This window comes from Condylura cristata, unplaced genomic scaffold (genome assembly GCF_000260355.1).
Source record: "Condylura cristata isolate star-nosed mole 26May11 unplaced genomic scaffold, ConCri1.0 scaffold00006, whole genome shotgun sequence".
Classification (NCBI taxonomy): domain Eukaryota; kingdom Metazoa; phylum Chordata; class Mammalia; order Eulipotyphla; family Talpidae; genus Condylura; species Condylura cristata.
Window position 1 is genome coordinate 44,292,120 of NW_004567107.1, and position 20,404 is coordinate 44,312,523.

The following is a 20,404-nucleotide window of genomic DNA, read 5'->3' on the forward strand; positions in this document are numbered from 1 at the left end:
ACCACACACACACACACACACACACACACACACACACACACACACACACACACACACACACACACACACACACACACATCTCCCCACTGCATGAAAGAGAGCAGCTTCTGAATTGTTTTTTGTGTTTCTCTTTTCCCTTTTCTGGACAGTGTATGAATAGAATCAGTCTTTCACCATTTCGAAAATGTTGTCTGTCCTCTTCACAGTTCATCCATTCATGTTATCATGCAATCACTCATTCATTCACTCTTCATCTGGCAGCTACAGTGTTGTATACACTGAGCTTGGTGCTGTGGATAAAAAGACAAATAGGTCCTGGTGCTGACCCTTGGATTTTACCCTGTGATAGGAGGGACAGCAAATGTAAGTGCCATTTGTCTAGGACTTCAAGAGAATTGTAAACTGAGACTTTTGGACTCTTTGGCTGGAGGAAGGAGACCACATACACCTTTATTCTTAAGGCCCATAGTCTCTGTTATATTCATGTCTGACAAGTTGCAATCAGGTGTGGATGAGGTGAAGAGAAGGCAGGCTATGATTTAGAGCTAGATTGAGTAGGGTACTGCCTAGCCTTACATGGCAGATAATGGGGTACAATAGTGAAGAGTGGTTTATGAATTTGGGGTTAGAGCCTCAGATATGTTCTCAATTTCTTAAAAATAAAACTGGTTAACATTTGCTGAATCTAGTTGCCCTTGAGTTTAGGTATTTTATATACTTAATCCTATTTCACAGAAGGTCTCTAAGGAATATCACCTTCTATAGTTGAGCACATGGAGTCTGATAAAGGTTAACTAACATTCCCAAAAATCATACATCAAATAAGGTTTAGAGCTTAGAATTCCAATACAAACTACACTGTCTCCTTAGAGGGTAAATTCCATCGATGTGTACATATTATCATAGTAAAATAGAGTCTTTGAAATTTGACTGAGTGTTTTTAAGTCATTTTGATAGAGAGGGACATCAACAAAAGAATACTGCCCCAAAGAAGTCCTGTTTGGCCCTAATCCAAGTCATCCGGAGTTACTGTGTGTGACCACATAGGTCCTGAATTCACCTCCTAGAATTAGGCAGAAACTGCACATTCCCAATTAGCTGTGATGGACCCAGTTTTGTAGTTACAGATCTCTGCAGCCTATGACTTCACTTGTATTCATTATTATAGCTAAATTGTTCTCTTTGGAAATCTAGAAAATTTACTTTGAAAATGTAGATCTATTTAAAGGAGTTGAGCCATCAAATGAAGTAAGAAACTAAGCTAATGATTTCAAGACTTGCAACATGCTATCACCTAAATGTTTGAGATTCCTTCTTCAACGTGGTACATTTAAATCACTGTAGAACTTGGGTACAGGCCAGAGGTGGAGGGGCTGTAAGAGGCTTCATTGAGAGGGGGGAGCAGGATAGGCAGATCAACGAAGTACACTGCTGAGAGGAGCAGTAGGGGAGACAGGAGAGGTCTGCTGCACCATATGGATCACCGCTGGGGCCAGGGATCGAACTCACACTGAAGTGGCTGCGGCTAGCTTGCAGTGCTGTGTCCTAACCCATTGTGCCACTATGGAGGGCCCACTATAGGCTTTTTATTGATGTCCTTTAACAAAATGTGTGTACACCTAGTCATCCTTTTCTGAAGACAGAAAAACTTTCTAACTACTCCTGGAAACACTGGAAAATGATCTTTTTGTTTTGTGAGGAAAGTGAGCAGCTAAATAGCAGAGCTCTCACTTAACATTTGTTGGGAAGGAATTCCCTCATTCAAATCATGAGCATCTTTGGCCTCAGTTCCCTATTTTAGGGTCTCCTACCTGGACTGTTATAGCCCTTCCTCTTCCTGTTTCCATACAGATCTGGGTCATTTTTCTTCTGCACTTAGTCTCTCAGTGGTTTCCTTATGCTCGCAGTGTCCAGACTCCTTAGGATAACTAAGAACCATCCATTTTTTCTCCGTTCCCCATGGCTTGATTGCTGGACTCCAGACTACTTATTTCTACTCTCCCCTGGCGTCTCCCTTTCCTTCCACATAATAGCAAGACGCAGCAGGTCAAAGACCAGAATGGCTTCATTGTCCTCCTTCCTGAATTCTGCCTATGATTATGAAAGTCATGCTATCAATGGGATGTTAGAATTTTTTCCACTACTTTTCTATCATGCCACCAACAAGTTGTCATGTCACATGTTTCTATGGGTCTTTTCCCAGGAATGGAGCCCACCACAGTGATTGTTGTTTATTTGAGTCCCAACACCAGGAGAGAGAGGCCAGGCTGTAGCGAGTTAGCAACAAGTAACTGTTGAAGAAATGAGTGAATTAAGCACACTCTGGGTGTGTCTTTTTGGTTTATAAAAGGAAAACATCAAGTATAGTACATTGTTTCTTACAAGGTATTTTAGTCCTTTTTGAAATTAAGGAGAAGAAAGGTAAAGCTTTGAATTGAATAATAGCATTTTATTTACCAGTGATGCTCTAAATACTTCTGGGAAATGCTGGAATTTAATAAATTCTGGTTTTCAGTACCTATAGAGGATTTGTCAGACTGGGATGTTAGTGTTTTGGGAATTATGAGACTAGGAAAGAGCCTGGACATTTCCCGATGCTTGATTCAGGGCTTTCCTAGTGGGTTAGTGCTCCTTCCATCAAATGAGTTACATCAGTGAATGAGACTTGGAGTAGGGAGTCAAGAGGCCCACCCAGTTCTTCTAAAAGGGTCAAGAAGTAACAATCTCCCATAAGTAGTAAGTATAGCTAAGTTCCTGGGTCTTAGTTTCTAACATCATTGTCCTTTATTAAAACAAACCACAGTCATCAGGAAAATGTTAATTCTAGAGCTGGGGCAAGGTGATCCTTGAGTATCATTTCAGACCAGAGTGTGAGGAACTGCTTTTAAAAAGTTGGAAGGACACAGGAAATAACTTGAAGAGGCTTCTATTAGTCAAATCCGTGGTAGTCTGAGCACCAAAATAGATGTAGTATGAATTGTAAACAAATGGGGGAAAAGAATTAATATGTCCATACTGATAATAGATGGATGGATAGATGTGGGGAGGGTAGGAGACAAGCTTAGTAAACACTGTGTGCCAGCTAGTAAATGTGGAAGAGATATTGCTAAGGCAGTAAAATCAGCATGTCATCATACTAGATTGGATCAGACAAGCTCATCAGTGGGCACTAAATCTAAGTAGAAATGTACAGGACCAGGATATTTACATGGTACTAAATATTCTACCACAGATTGCTTATTAGTTGTAAGATAAAATAATAATTATAAACTAGTGGAGAAATTGGATCAAAATTAGCAGCACTATTGGGTGTCGGACAAAAATGTAATATCATCCTTTATGTAGTATTGTGGCCAGTAATGTATAACCTGAATCTAATCATAAGGAAACATCAGATACATGCTATATTAAAAAACAGAAGGAGGGAAGACGATGTCCTGCAAGTAATTATAATCATAGAAAGCAGAGACTGTGGAAATGTTCCAAGTTAAAGGATTCTAAATTGATGTGGCAATTAAATGTAGTTTCTGACTCTAGACTGGATCCTGTGCTTGAGAGCAGGGGAGGAAGGATGCCAATAAAATTCATCATTGATTCAAATGACAAAATTGAAATATACATGGTAGATCAAAGTATTACATCAGCGTTACATTTACTAAAGTTAGTAACTGTGCTGTGGTTATGGTAGAGAAAAATTCCTATTAGAAAATACAAGCTGTCACATGTACAAGCAAAATCCCAAGTTGTTTATAGCTTTTTCTAAAATGTCTGAGGTAGGAGTTATATATGTCTGTGTATGTGTGTGTGTGTGTATGCACACACAATTTATATGTATACTTATACAGATTAATATGCAAATGAAAGATACACAACAGGGAAATGGTAAAATGTTAACAATAGCAACACGTGAATCTAGGTATTCATATTCCTGTAATTATTTAATTTTGAAATGCTTCCCCAATAAAAAGTTGAAAATGTACCATGAACAAATCAATGATTGTCATTTTTTTAAATTTCTGTCATTCCTTCTTCTGTTTCTTCTGTTTGTTTCTGCTCCTCTTCTCTGCCTTTTCTCTAGAAGTCCAAGGCTGGCGAGAAGGGCATCTCCGTGGGGCAGACGGTCATCACGAAGCACCGGAACACCCGCTATTACAGCTGCAGAGTGATCGCCGTGACCTCACAGACCTTCTATGAGGTTGTCTTTGATGATGGCTCCTTTAGCAGAGACACGTTCCCTGAGGATATTGTGGTACGTTCCTGAGATGTCTGGTCACTAGTTTATATAAATCTAAACCAAGTGATCCCTTTTAGAAATCTTTTGTTGGCTTTTGAAGTAACCCATTTTACTTAACATTTGATTCTCGTATGCTATTTTCCCATCACAAAGATCTGCTGTTTTCCAGGTGTCTCCTTGTCATTCATTCTACATAGTAGACAAGTGGGTGGGTTTAAGCTGATCTTCCCAAATTATTCTTATTAAATGAAATGTGTGTGTGACCAGAAAACATAAAATGTGAATTTGCCTGTTCTTTTCTGATAGAGTATTAGAATATTTGAATTCCTTTACTACCTTTTCTTTATGTTGAACCAGAGAATATGGCTTTTATTAGTTCAACCTGATAGTGATGTTTTTGACCTGTGGATGCCTCATGAGAGTAACAAAAATTGCACAGAAAAAAACTTGTGATGTTGAGTTTCATCTCTGTGGTCTGAAATGTGAGGTGCACACAAGTTTGTCTATCTGTCTTTGTCTGCTGTTCCCTGAGTCAACACCTTAGAGCTTATTCAGAGGAACAAGAAAGAAAGTATTTTGTTTTTTTGGAGGATGTTTCACAAGAAGAGCACTTGCCACAGAAGATTTTTGAAATCAAATCTGAGATTAGTCTGGTAACTGAAAGCAGGATTGTTCAATGGTCACTGTGTTATCTCTTCTGTATTTAAGGGAAATATGAGTTTTAAGTGCCAGGCCTTATTGTAGCTTCTGTCTTGTCTGGAGTCTGCTGATGTTTTACTATTTTATTATTGGTACCTGGGAAGATGTTTCTTAAGTGACTCTTTAATTGTAGCAATTATGCATTTTATGCACTCGATAATTAAATGTAATTTAATGAGATTGCTCATAAATATTTCTAGAATTTTGGTACCCAGGGTAAAAGAAATACCCATTCCGTCAGCTTTGTTTTGCATACGTCTCTTTGCTATTAAGAGGAACAGTGTATAAACAAAATGTCACCTAAGTTGAAAGATTTAAAAGCAAATAAGTGGGCTTAAACAATTAAAAATTTCTGGACTTGATCATGCTGAATAACTGACTGAAAAAGTCAGTTATGTTTCTTTGCAGAAATCTAACTGGAGCTCCATTTACTCCATTGCCATTGCCATTCACAAACTGAAATCCTTGGACGGCATGCTTTACTTAGCCTGGCAATGCAAGTATTAAGTTCTGTCTGAGACACCCTTCCAGGCTCACTAGAATAATGTTTAATCAAATATCTGGACACCCCATGGTCCAGTCAAACGATTATATAATATTAGATGCCTTTGTAGTATGAAAACTAGACTAAAAATATGGGACTGTGATACTTAATTTTAAGATATATGTATATTATTATATTATAAAGTTGTTCGTATATAAATTATATTTATTCACATATATGATATCATGTAAATATATTTATATCATTTTTTAGGCCCGGTGTTTTAATTGCCACCGTCACCAAGCTTCCACTTTTGATATTCTTGAAGACCTTAATAGGGAGTTTCATTAGACGACATAAAAAAAACAATTAGATTTATTTCTCAGATGTTTTAATTGCCACCATCACCAAGCTTCCACTTTTGATATTCTTGAAGACCTTAATAGGGAGTTTCATTAGACGACATAAAAAAGACAATTAGATCTATTTCTGTCTCAGTTTGTTATTGATTAAGGTAGGAAAATTATTTGGTGGAAACATTAAATACATTCCATATTCCTCAGAGAACTCTTGTTTTCATTAGATGATATACCTGTGGCATCAGAAACTGGAGGTAGAAAAATGATTTTTTCTTCTGGTTGTCTGAAAGCTCTCTAATCCATACCATGTGCTTATCAGGTGTGATTGCCTCTGGGAAGGCTCTTTCATCAAATGCACTGTGATGTCTGTGATGGCTAGCAAGGAATTTGCCTCTCTAAGCTTCAGGGCCCTGCTAACTGGAGCTATTGGAAGGGCAAGTTTTTTTTTTTAAACTATGAAAATAAGATTTAGAATATCAAGCTTAATCTACCCAAGCAATTTATTTAGGTCTGGCATAAATATAGTCCCTTATGAAGTTTGCTGCTTTAGAACAAAATGTTATATTCCCTTATTTGTAAAATCACTGATTACAAATCATTTTATAAACCCAGCAGAAGAGAGACTTGCAATGCAGACAGCCCTATCCATGTTTGAACATAAACCTGCCAGGCCTTAAAGTGCCTGTTAGGATTATGTGACTAGAGAGAGTATTTGGAGCAGTAGGGAGAAGCAGTCTTTGGACTACCAGGAAATTTCTTTCCATATCTAGGTACTTTATTTCTATGATAGCCAGAAAAATAGCCCACAATTTTTCTCTCAACAGCGCACCTGCAGAATGTATGTATCAGCCCAGTTAAACTCAGTATGCAATCTGTATCTGTCAGGGAAGTAATAAAAGATGTATTGCTACACGCCTCCATCTGTCAGTCTATGAAATTACGACACACTTCTTGATGAATTTTTTTGTCTCTTACTAATTTGGTGGGAATGAAAGTTGCCCACTCAAGAGAACTCACAAGCATAACAATTCCAATCCCTCCTTTTAAGCTTCTGCTAAAACCTGGGATCCTCCGGCATACCCATGTTGACACTAGAGTGATAACTGCTTCTGCTCTGCTCATCTGAATTTTGAGTTCATTTGAGAGAGGGGGTGGTGTGGTGTGATCCACATTCTTCCAGGATGAGCATTTAACATTCACTACTGGGCTTGAGAAGAGAAACGAGACCATTTAGAAATTGGACAGCAAGAGTCCATCACTGAAATTTCCATAAGGACTATCTACATTTTTCACTTCCTGTTGAAATGTGGAAGAGGCACAAGAACTATACTCTTTAGGATTCTGGGAATTGATTGTCATGGCCTTTCATTTTTGTGAGCTGTACAGTGCAAACTGATATTCTCAGAGCTAATTTTTTTCTCAGTTACAGACAAATTGCTTAAACATTCCAGCTTTAGTTTTTTACTCCCACTAAAAAGGGAATAATACTTTTAACCTTCTATGATTATTAAAAGGGTGAAATGAACTAAATGCTTTACCCATAGTAGAGACAAATCAGTTTTTTTCAGGATATTAACTTACAGGTTTTTTTCTTTCTCCATCTAGTTTATGCTGCCCCTTTTTGGTCTTGATGACATTTGGTATTGATAAAAGCATCATGAAAAAATTATGTTTTTCGAACTTTGTTCTTATTTGTTAAGTTAAACAGGTGCCTGTGTGCATGACATTTCATTGAATCAGTTTAATATCTGTTGTGCATTCCTAGAGTCTTTTAGACTCTTTAATAAAGAATATTTATATTTATATTCTTTTATTCTATATTTATGCTTGTGTTTTCAGTGACATTTCATACCAAAGCCTGCTCCCAAGTAAGTTTATGCTCATCTCATGGATGTGATACTTGCCAACTCACCAAAAAAGCTTTCATTTATCTAAACTAGAGGTGTTAGTTTAGCTCAGGATGTAGGCTTGGCCCCTGCATTCCATTGCTTGACACCTCTATTACTGGTGCCACCACTCTAGGAAGCCTATTACTGGTGCCACCACTCTAGGAAGCGTGCTCTCTGTCACTGAACAGAGCTGTGGTAGAAGACCCTGTCCCTCCTTTGATGAGCATTACAGTTGTAACTGCTCAGTGATTAGCCCCCTGCCTCTGTCTCATTTGTTAAATGTTGGGGCAAGGCTAACTTTGGGTGTTCCGGAGGTGAAATAAAACAAAGGGATTTGTGAAACTAAGGAATGTTATACCCCAAAACATTTTTTTGATATGGGAACCTGAGAAGCATTTTTGGATTTCTATTCATTCCTAGATTTGGAGGTGCTTTGGATTTTCAAGTCCCAGACCCAGTGTGTTATATTTACTACAGACTGATGTTCCTTATCTGTGCCTTTTGCAGGCAGTCCTGATTCTTGTAGAATCAATGACAATTAGCAGGAGAGGCTCCTGAAACTTTGGCTGATTTGAAATATGCAGATATGAATCAGATGGTGTTCTGATTGCTAAGGAGTGGTGCCTTTGGTTTTTTCTCTCTGGATAGTGGGGATAACCTGTGAGATGAAGGACTTTGCCAAATTCCTGTTCATTTTTAATACCTTGAGAAACTTTTCACACATGTAAAAGATGATGTTATGACTTTGATTTTTATCAGTACTTAATTTAAATTTTTATTTTTCTAAGTCTTTAAACTTATCTGACAAATTTATGAATTTTTATATAAGACACAAATTTATAATATATGAAAATCATATATTTGCATATATAATGCATAGATATTTACATAAAAATGAGAACAAACTCATTTGTTCTTTGATTAATGTTTATATAATGTGTATATTTGACAGATCATATCTATTTTACATATAGGCAAATTTCATTGAATGCCATAAATGCAACAATAAGTTTAAGATATATGTTCTTAAGATGTCACAATTTTTAAAAAGCTTAATGATCATAACTGATAAACCAGTCATTAGTCAAATTTTCCTATTTCAAACATTTTCATGAAACTATGCATGAAGTATTTACAAAACACATTACTTTTAAAAACCCAATTTATAATGGTCAGGTTATATTTAAATGCTATTTAATTAATAAATAGATCTATTTAATTAATAGATAGAAGAAAAAAATAACTACCCTAAGTAGGAGTAGTATTGATGTCTTCACCAGGTGTTTGCAAATAAAAAATAATCAAAGATGCTCAGGTCATTCAGAGGCATGAAGTCTGGTTGTCCCTTTGAAGGCTAAACCCACAGTTGCCAGGAAGGGGCGCCTGAGCAAAGTCAGTTTTCATTAAATTCATCAACTTTGAAAACTTTATGCCTTTTCTAAGGTCCTAACTAGTCTCATAATTTGCATGAAGAATCTCTTAAGTTAGTGGGGGTTAGATACCTACCAGACCATAGGATTTTATCACCTTTTATATAATTCTTGGGTGGTTTTTTACATTAAGACTAGGCCATACTAATTGAATGATGAGACCTTTAGTTGGACTCCCTTGCTCTTTTATAAATTGTATGAACATAATAACTAACCACAGTTTTGTAGCCATCATATTAGCAGTTTTCACTGAGCACTGTTAATCCTCTGAAAGTCATTACCCCCATGCATGGGATAAACTAGTTGCCCTGAATGCTTGCTGTCGGTTATATTTTTCTTCAAATACATATTTTCCTTACTTGACAGTATTTCTTATACTTCTCTGTTGATAATTATCTCAAGGTGATTGGGTTGGAGAACTTATTCCCAAGAGATAATTCTTGGTATTTCTTTCCAAAGGCACTCAGGCATAGCAGCTCATCTTCAATTTAATAAAATCAAACCAACTACCTTGAGGTCACTGTTATTAATTTCTACTATTTCATCCTTTCTTCTTGCAAAGCATGAAGCCCAAGGATGGCAGGAACCATCAACTAAATCTACCTGTGTTAGGAGTGGGAAGAGCACAGGGACTTTGGTGATGGTGCGTGGATTAATTGGTGGTGGGAATTTCACAGGAAAATCATACATTGTACAAAAATGAAAGATGATGGAATAAATATTTTAAAAAGGGAATAAATATTTTAAAAAGGGAAAAAAATCTACCTGTGTTACATAATATCCAGTGGTCTTATTCTCTTGCAGCTATGTGTTTAAACTGCTAGGCATACTGCAGGGTTGAGAGATATATAAACATGTATAAGCGTAGGAGTGACCCTGAATGTTCTGAAGGCAAAAATACCCAGGCAGTTTTCAAAGGCTGGGAAAAACATCCCTTGCTTTGGAATCTTGGGAATGAATAGTGATTTTGAGTATTTTTTCCAAGTGCTTATTAGCACATGTTCCTTGTTTAATAGATTATTCAAATATTTTGCATATTGTTTTAAATTGAGTTTTTTCAGTATTCCAAATAGGAATACTTGTCAAACATATGATTTACAAATATTATCTCCCAGTTTATATCTTACATTCAACTTCTTAATAGACTCTGAGGAACATAAATTTTAAATTTTGATGTAGCCTGATTTATGAATGTTCTTTATGGATCATGTCTTTGGTGTCATTTTATGAAATGTTTTCCTAACTTAAGGTGACAAAAAATTTTCTCTTAGGTTCTCTTCTAGAAGTTTAATCATTTTAGTCCCTTACATTAGTATTCTGATACGTTTTGAATTAATTTGTGTGTATGATATTTGTGTGTATGATGTAAGATAGTGGTCTAAGTTCTGTAAAAATGGAAACCATACAACTCTTACTTAGCAATTGTGGAATTAAATGAGAATGTGCCTATACCCTCTTCATGCAAAGTCTTAACAAGTGCTCAAGTAATAAGACTCTATTTTGCACCATAACTTTTCTAAAATTGTACTACAAAAGGGAAAAATCCAATTTGCTTATCTTTTTGTATATTCTTACCTGTTTATAAAGCTATGTGGACAACTTATTTTGCAGATCTATTTAATTTCTGGTGCATTTTGGAAATATATTGTAAAGTTTTTTATGTATACAGAACTGGGGTACAGGCCAGAGGTGCAGAGTGAGAAGATTCACCAGAGACAGAGTAGGGAGAAGAACAGGCCGATTGATGAAGTACACTGCTGAGGGGAGCAGTGGGCAGGTCAGGAGAAGTCTGCCATACCATGTGGATCACCTCTGGGGCTAGGGATCAAACTCCTGCTAAAGTGGCTTAGCTTCTTAGTGCTGTGCTTTAACCCACTGCGCCACCAGGGAGAGCCATGTAAACCTTTTTAATTTAATTTCAACATTGCAATTTATGCCTTTAGATGAAAAGGGGTAGAAAATACAAACTTGCATATTATGACCCTAAGTATGGAATGATCAAGCATGTTTCATAACTGCCTTTTATTTTCCAGCACTGACCCTTCCTGTAATACATTGTGAGTACAATGTTCTGCATGCAATTTCTGAAATATATAGTGAACACAGAGAGCTTCCTCAGGCCAGTAGTCAATAGGGAGCTGTGTGTTGGCAAGCCTTTTTACTTTATTTTTCACTTCTGTCCAACTCCAGGGGCTAACATACCAGGATATAACACATAAATAGGTGACATAGCTCTGAAGACATGACACTCATCAATCAATAGTTGATGCTCTAGTTGACCATGGGTTTAAATTATACTCGTTATAAAATGAATTTAGATTATTGTTTGATGAGCATATCCAGTAGAAATCAATGCTATACACTTACACGATAATGTACACTGTCTTCATTTTCTCAGTATTTTCTTTATATACCTTATTTGAAAGCAATTAGATGATTTTCATGGGTGAGAGAACTATTAATAAGTCTTTTGTTTCATTTTACTAAAGAGATTATATTTTGAGATCAGAGTATATGGATGAAAAAAGAGAAATGTGGAGAGAAAATAGAGTGAATATAATTTCTTCCTTCTAGTTCTAGTCTTTCCCACAGTCAGAAAGTGGTTTCTGCAATAGAGTTAGTTAAAAAAACAGAAACTGTGGCCTATATACAATCTTTGTTGATTGTAGATTTTTTTTTAAATTTATTTGTGCATACAGAACTGGGGTACAGGCCAGAGGCTCAGGGGTGGCGAAAGACTTCACCAGAGACAGAGTGGGGAGCAGAACAGGCAGATCGACGAAGTACACTGCTGAGGGGAGCAGCAGGCGGGTCAGGAGAGGTCTGCCATGCCATGTGGTCACCTCCGGGGAAGGCAGGGATCGAACTCTTGCGGAAGTGGTTTCAGCTTCTTAATGCAGTGCTTTAACCTGCTGCGCCACCAGGGAGGGCCTGATTGTAGATATTTTTATAAATTAACTCTGAACCATCTGATTTTTGACTTTATAAAATGAAGAATGTTAAGTTTAAAAATTGCTGTGCTTTAGGTTTTATCTAAACATAAAGTTTACATAAAGTTTACATACATTAAACATAAGGTTTAATTCCTGAATGTTCCTAAATGTTTTAATAATACAGTATGTTGAATAATGTTTATAGATGATGTTTTATATTAGGTTTTTCACATGCAAGTAGGTTTTTCTGCCATTAATTGATGCTGAGGTAATCCGTGTATGAAAAAGATGCCTTTGCAAATTAATAGCTCAAAAACTCAGTAAAAAGGAAGGTTAAAGTTATACATATTTCCAGTAATATAATTATAAGGTTATATTTATAGTGTATTTTTCTTAAGACATGTCTCCTGTTTGACATTTAGCTTTTAACTGAGAGTAATCTCTTAATGATTCCTGTATATATGATTTCCTCTTTTGGGGGTGCGGGGGTGGGTAACAGATAAAATAGAATCTTCTAAATTAATTCATCTGGTTTATACCATAAAATTAATGATCAGCACAAAATAAGTTCTAGTCATTAAATTCCTAGTACCGGTATCTGAAATACCAACTACAAGAGAACTATTGGAAGAATGTGAATGTCAATGCCATTGACAGGTGAGCTTTTGTAATGAGATAAATCACTTATTTTGGAGATTACCTCATCCATGCAATAAGCCTTATACCAGGCTACTAGTTGAAATTCTATCCCATGTCATCATTTTTTTTCCCCAGAGGATTCATTGTTTCACTTATTTTGTATTGTCTTGCTTTTTCTTTTTTTCAGGTAGTTAGAAGGCCAACTATCTAATCTCTAAGTGTACTTTCTCTGCAGTAGCCTAATGAGGATAGGAAAGCAGTGTATATGGTGCTCACATGCTCTAAGAATATGGAGCTTATATTGATGTGAAAGTCTGATGCTCCCCCAGGAGAAACATCCACTTATAGAGAAGGAATTCCTGCAGGGTGAGGTCCTTGATAAGCCATATCTGGATACCTGCACCTTGAAGACCATGTCATATATTTGGGTCTTTGTTCTAGAGGCAAGGAGAGGGATGCCATTGGTGATCTTAAACAGAAGTTAATATGAAGCACTTTGTTATGAGGAATCATTTTGGCTATAGTGAAGATGAATTGGAGAGTGGATACTGAGATATTGTTTAGGAGAGCACTGCTGTAGATCAGAGGCAAAATGGTATATTTTGAGCTAAGTAAGGAGCAGTGGAAAGATCTGAAATACATTTAGGAAGTAAAATCAAGAGGACTTAGTGGTAGACTGGTAAGGGGCTGAGAGAGAACAAGGTATCAATAATTACTCCCAGGATTTTGACTTAGTCAGACAAATGGTAGGTGATGGCTGCCCCTGAGACAGGGAACAATGGAAGATGCCCAGAGTCGATTCTGAGTGTAAGCTTGGCCTGCTTTTCCTTCTAAGTCAGTAACTGCATTTAGCACCACCCCAAGACCCCTGTTTAGCTAAGTAAATGTGTGTTTATTTTGTCTCTCATAGAGTTGGAGGGATGCCAAGAGAAAAAACCCATTCTTCTGTGAGAACAAACATGCCATATTTCAGAAATGGCATATTTAGGAAATAGGCACTTTTTCATTTCTAAATGGATATACCCCCCCATACACACACCTCCGCTTCTAACGCCCCCCCCATCCTAGACTTAACTTACCTAACTTGATGAAATAATAAATTTTGCCCAAGTAATTCTTCAACAAGACAATATGGCAACCAAAATTGATGAGTCTTATTTACCTTTTATTGATATTTCATCTTGAAACACAAATGTACACATGTATAGCTCAGCCTAGGTTCCTTTAGTTCATAACTGCATTTGGCCCTTATCTGATTTTTCTTCCCTTCCCATGCCCTCCTTAATAGCATGCATGCATTCTCTGGAGTTTTTACTTCTCCTTTGCCTTCAATGCTGTGGCTTATTCCTAGAGCTCTGATATCAAGAACCAGTGTTAAGGTTGCATATCTGCTCTTTGCCTTCCAGCTTTGAACATCCCAGACTTTTAAAAGCCATGCACCTTTTTAAAGGGAGAGCATCAGGAAGTTAATTTGACAAGCACAGTGTGTGTGGTTGATACTTACTATTATTAAGTACCAGCTTATATGTCATAATCATAAGTGTGCAGTGTTTCATGTCATATACCCATGGCTGGCTAAAGTTCAAGAAATACAGGAGATTAAGATATGAAAAGTATAAATCCCTGCAACCCCCCACATCTGGATGCATTTCCACCTGTATATCTTCCCAACATTTAGAAAAATGCATATGCAAGCTTTTTTGGGGGGGGGCGGTGCATGCAGATCTTTGTTTATTTGATGCACCTGGCATCATATCAACTTGCTAAAAGTTAGGACTCTTATGCCATTACTATTAGTGTGTTTTTTTCATGGTAGTTAGTAACAGATGTTTTAAACTATTTACTGGCAACCACTTCCTTTTGTCTTTTCCCTTTCTTCCACTTCCATCTCTACTTTTTACACAGTATCATCCTTGGGGTCTTGCTTCCTTTCCTCTTAGCTTTAACTATAAAAGGCAGTCTTAACCCTGTGGTTCCACTGTCTTCTCCACTGAAACGCCTCTCTTAGATGCCCATATACCTTGGATTCTCCTTTGTTTGGCATGCTTTTGGTTCATAGTTGTTAGTACATCCATTTATATTACTTCAAAGCTGTGATGTCTGTTTCAAGGAAACTAATTGAAGATGCTAACAAAACCTTTGTTTAGGCAGTAGGAAATAGGAGGGGGTGGGAATAGAAGGTAAAAAAGACCATATCATGATTGAAATATGGATTGACTGACTATTCGATGTTCATTATGCAAGTTAGATGTTAACAAGAATCAGGCTTCAAATAAAGATTAATATCCAGCATGAAAAGAACAGAGCTTCCTTCTTCAAAGGTACATTGATGTCACAGAAAGGGTGCTGCATAATCCTCAGTGTAATTCTGAACCAAGCATTCCGGGCTTGAGTGTGATCAGTGAAGCTAACTGTACCGCCCTTCTCTAATGTGTTTTTAAGCCTTTGGATTAAAAGCTTTTGTTTGGATAAGTCTGACAATAATATGTTATCTGCATATCATTTTCATTCTCATCTGGGAGCCTATAAAAACAGCAAAATTATCCTTAATTTTACATTAAGATTATTTTGATTTGACAGTCTTTTGACAACACAAAAATCATTTGGGGAGCTTCTGAAATTTCCAGTTTTCCTTTTTAAGGGTGATAGTGTTGACTAAATAGATTGATTCATAATCCTCTCCTCAGCCATCTTATTTATCTGTCTGTCGCTTATGACAGTCTAGACTTAGTGGAAATAGACTGGTAATAATTACAAGCATCTTATTTTTCACAAGGCAGTCTGTTATGAACATGACTGTTTAAGTTTATGCATTTACTTTAAATCTAGGAGGAAGGACATGTTAAAGTAACAGAATCAGCAGCTTACATGGAAAGTATTTATAGAGTAGAGTTCTTCACATTTTTTTTAATTATTTATTTATTTGTACAGAACTGGGTTACAGGCCAGAGATGCAGAGGGTGAGAGAATTCACCAGAGACAGAGCGGGGAGCAGAACAGGCAGATTGACGAAGTACACTGCTGAGGGGAGCAGCGGGCGGGTCAGGAGAGGTCTGCCACGCCATGTGGTCACCTCCGGGGCAGGTGGGAATCAAACTCATGCAGAAGTGGCTTTAGCTTCTTTGTGCTGTGCTTTAACCCGCTGCGCCGCCAGGGAGGGCCCAAGTTCTTTACATTTTACTATGATGGTCAGACACACTTGCAGCTCTCAGGAAATTCTGGACTATTTCATATACACATGTGCATGTGTTCACACACATTATTAAGAATTCTCTGCATCTGATTTTAACATAATATGAGCTGACATTTTTTGACAAATCATATTCTCACAAATCCTTTTATTTGTCTTCACCCCTTACCTGGTTCTCCCTTTTTAATTCCTTATTTAAAATCCTCTCCAAATGTTACTCATTTGCTCAGAATCTTATACTGCTAGACTGTGAGATGTGGAATGAAATAAATTATAGCTGCCTCTAGGTGAGTTGTGACTCAAATCATTTCATTTTTCAACCCTTCCCTTTTAAATGGGGATATTTGCCAAGGGGCACTTTTGGGCCTCATCTGATTCTCCCAGGGAGAAGAGTAATGGGTTGTCCATAATCATCTCTTACTGTAAGCAATAGAATGTGCTTCAGGTCTGTCCACTCTTTTGCATACATACATTGTCCTTCCCTGGTTCCTGGCTTTGGTGACCACTTTTATGTTCACTGAGTGAAAGTTCATGTTGGGCCAGCATAGGTGAGGCCTAGAGGTGGAAAGAACCAACTACTTTGGGCACATAGCACCACACTGCAAGAAGGCGTGCCATTTGTATACTGCAGTATCAGTTGGAAATTGGCTGGATCACACTATGCTTAGGGTCTCAGCCCAGGAGTTAAGTAATCCTTGACATATTCTACATACCATGGTGTCTTCCTGCAGTTGTATATTTATCACAGAAACTTTGTAAAAGCCTTTCTCATTGTAGTAGAATGAGACCCACACTCCTGTCTCTTTCACTATTTCTTTGCTTTTTGCTTTATTCATTTGTGAGTCATTGAGTAGATTGGAGTAAAACTGAACACTTGAGAAATGAGTCAGTAAGGGCTGGTGCTAACTAAGTATGCAATCCCCTCCCACTACAACCTTTTAAACATCCCATTTCTTTCCCTTGATCCACAGACTCCTTGCTGCTCTAGGAGGTCTCCTCCAGGATACTCCTGGTGAGTGGATTTCAGCCCCATTACAGAGCATGGCAATTACCAATCTATTGTTGCAATTATTAGGAAGCTTTGGCTTCTTTGTATAGATTCCAAATGTTGCCTTTGAAACATCCCAAGAGCCATTCTTAAAATAGAATAAATGTATTTTTTTCTTCCCTCACAGCTCTTCCATAATTGTAGAAAGCTACCAGGTTTCTATAAGTCTTCTTAAATCCAAATACAATAGTTCTCTTGCCTCAATCACTTAATATGTATTTGTCTGGAAGAAACAAATAATTTAATGAAAACAAAGTAGTTTATAGATGTTCAGGATGAAAACTTGGATCATACCCTACTCAAAATGTGGTTTTCAGGTGCTCTCCTTTCCTCTGACTTTGAGAACACAATTTGAGCATGTGGTCAAGACAACTCTTTGTTCCTTCTTCACTCTGTCCATTGAACACTTACTAATGTAACTAGGATGAAAGCTAAATGAATTATTTATGCAACTATTAAAATCTTAGTTTCAAAGGATATTTAATGGTATGATATAATAAATGGAAAAATCAGGCTCAAAATTGTATATACAGTATGATCCCAATTATGTATAAAAATATAAATATGCAAAGGAAAACATCCTCAAAGGAAATGCATCAAAGTGTTACTGATTATCTCTGGAGAGTGTAATCATAGGTGATTATGATTTTCAACTTTACCACCTTCTTATAGTTTCCATATGAGCATTTTTTGATCAGGCAAAAAGTTATTTTTTTAAAAACTGAGCCCTTCCAGGAACTCATGTGGTGACCCCTTTCTCCGAATTTCACCTTACCTGGATTCTTTCAGATTCTTGTATCAAAATTTCTTTTTAGTTCTTCCATCTCTTGAAGCTCTCTAGAATATAGTAGCCACACAGTATATTCATAATCTCTCTAGTAAATGTTTTCACTTCACATTGCAATTCCCTAATGTTGGTGTTCTTATCCTTATTTTTTTTTTTAAAAAAAAAAGCCTCTGTTCCTGCTAAGAGCTGCTTGAATTCAAAATCTGCACCTGTTTTTCTCACTTTTAAGCCTGCTGTTCCTAGAACACAACAGATACATAAAAAGAAAGTGTTAAGTAAATTGCTGGTCCCACCATGTGACCTGAAGCTTATCATTGTGCACTTTCACCTGTATGGAAAAACGACACCTGCCTACCTATCCTTCTGGTTTGTTTGGATTTCAACTAAGACAACATTACCCATTCATCTTTTGTTGTAAATGCTTGTCTTTTCAGTACATCCTTTTATGTGATTTCAAATTCTAAGAATCACATTCTTTCAAGGTGTTTTATCCTCTTCCGATGTTCTCCAGATGCCCATGTGTACATGATTTAAATTCAGTCACAGTTCACTGCAAACTCACCAGTTGCCAGTCACTGTGCTTTCCTTTTCTGTCTTCCTTTCTCCTCATTTTTTAAACAAATCCAAAATTTTCCCAACAACCCTGCCAGCTGTCTTATCTCTATGTTATTGGCAAGGAAGCCAGTTTGTAAAGAGGGAAAGTTGCTTGTGCTGTACCAGGTCTTCTCTGACCCTGGGAAGTGTGCCAGACCTGGGAAGTGCTGCTCCTGGAGGCAGATTGCATGTGACAGAGAGAGGCAGAGTCTGCAGAGGGTCCGTGGACAGATGCTGCTCTTGTGACTCTCACCTTCTCCCCCACTGTACTGATCCTCATCTTTGCTTTCAAGTTTCTTTTTTCAGTTTTTAGAACTGACACTTTTGAAGTCTCTACTGGGTAATTCATCTCAAGCTTGCCTTTTTCTGTTTTGCGACATAAATTTTTATTGATTCAATAAATTATTTTATTCCCCTCATGCATTTTATCTACTGTCATTTATAAAAAGGGGGAAAGACCTGTCCTATAAGATGGAAGTTTCCCCACCTGTGTTTGTATATGAGCAGTTAAGACTTAGGGAGTGCTCATTCATTGTGTCTGCAGTACAGCTAGGAGGATGTGGTCAGCCCAGGGCAGTATTTGGGAACAGTGTTAGCTGGAAAGATCTGTATGTGTAGCAGATAGGTCTGTCTATCTTCGCTATGCTAACTAACAGCACAGCTCTGGACAGGGGAATTGACACTATTTGCCTTACCAAAAAGTTGGGAATATTAAATAATAAACACTAGGTTCGTGACTGGAATTATTAAAATATAAGGTATAAAAGCACTTGGTGTGCAAAATAGTACACCCAGGTAGTGTTTGTTACTGTGGTAGTAGTAGCCAGTAATGTTCAATTAACTCATTAGTCAGAGTCCCTCGCTCAGCACAAGACACAGCTCAGTGACACTTTGACATTATACATCTTCCACTCCTTTATGAAGGAGAGTTTGCCAAAAGAAGTACTCTAAAAAGACAAATCTCCTTTCCAAGTATCGTGGCCAGTGTTTAGTTGAACCTGAAAGATTTTGAAATTTGGCTCCTGGTGTAAGGAGAGCCAAATGATCTGCCCTGGATCTTGGTGGGATCATTTTAGAACACTTTCATTCTAGAGAAAGGGGACAGGTCTTTTTCTGCCTGATTTGGCCATACCCTCAATGTATTTAGTGGGATAGCATGATGAACTAATTAAGCCCCAGAGAAGTGAAGTTGCTGATACCAGAACCTCAGTCAGCAATCTCCACAGAGTGCTGCTGGGACTGCCAGCTTGTTTCTCCCTAAAACATCTGTCTCTGGGGGCTTGCATAGCTTACAAATATTCACATATAATTACCCAAGTGAATTCAGGAGAGTCCTGAGTGGGAACTCCACAGTTACTCAGTTTACATGGACAGTGATTTAACATTGAAAGGAAGACATGAGGAATTTTGGTTAATCAGAAGGAGGAAGTCCTTGATACAGTTAACATCATAGGAGAGTGAGTCATGGACAAGATTCCTACTACCTCCTTGTATTGTACATATTCACATATCTGATTGAGTCCCTAACTGAAATCTGCATTCTTGGGAGAAAGAACTACAGAAGGACTGTTGGTTGCTCTGTTTTCCCAGTGCTGAACTCAATGCTATGCACAGAGGAGACACTCAGCATAAGCCTGAGAGGTGGGGAGGGGAAGGAAAGATAGAGAGGGAGGAGGAGCCCTTTTTTTTTTTTTTTTTAAGAGATTTATTTATTTGTGCATACAGAACTGGGGTACAGGCCAGAGGCTCAGGGGCGGCGAGAGGCTTCACCAGAGACAGAGTGGGGAGCAGAACAGGCAGATCGACGAAGTACACTGCTGAGGGGAGCAGCGGGCGGGCCAGGAGAGGTCTGCCACGCCATGTGGTCACCTCCGGGGCAGGCGGGAATCGAACTCACGCGGAAGTGGCCCTAGCTTCTCAGTGCTGTGCTTTAGCCCGCTGCGCCACCAGGGAGGGCCCGAGGAGCCCATTTTTAAAGGCAAGTAATCAGTGACTAGATGGGGCTCCATTCAGAACCCCCAATTAGAAGAGGCTAGAACCCTTCTCAGCATTTCCATCACATCTCCGTGTCCTGCCCTAACAGGTCCCTTTGGGCAAGTCTGTTTCCCCACTGTCACT

The 20,404-nt window shown here is 37.8% G+C and overlaps 1 protein-coding gene across 1 annotated transcript in view; it reads left to right on the forward strand.

The window, feature by feature from the left end:
• The window catches only part of KDM4C (lysine (K)-specific demethylase 4C), a 349,283-nt gene that overhangs the window by 311,484 nt on the left and 17,395 nt on the right, over positions 1 to 20,404 (forward strand). Inside the window, exon 19 of the mRNA XM_004677654.2 lies at positions 4,079 to 4,249. Coding sequence (XP_004677711.1) covers positions 4,079 to 4,249 — 171 coding nt within the window. The remainder of the gene's footprint in view (positions 1 to 4,078; positions 4,250 to 20,404) is intronic.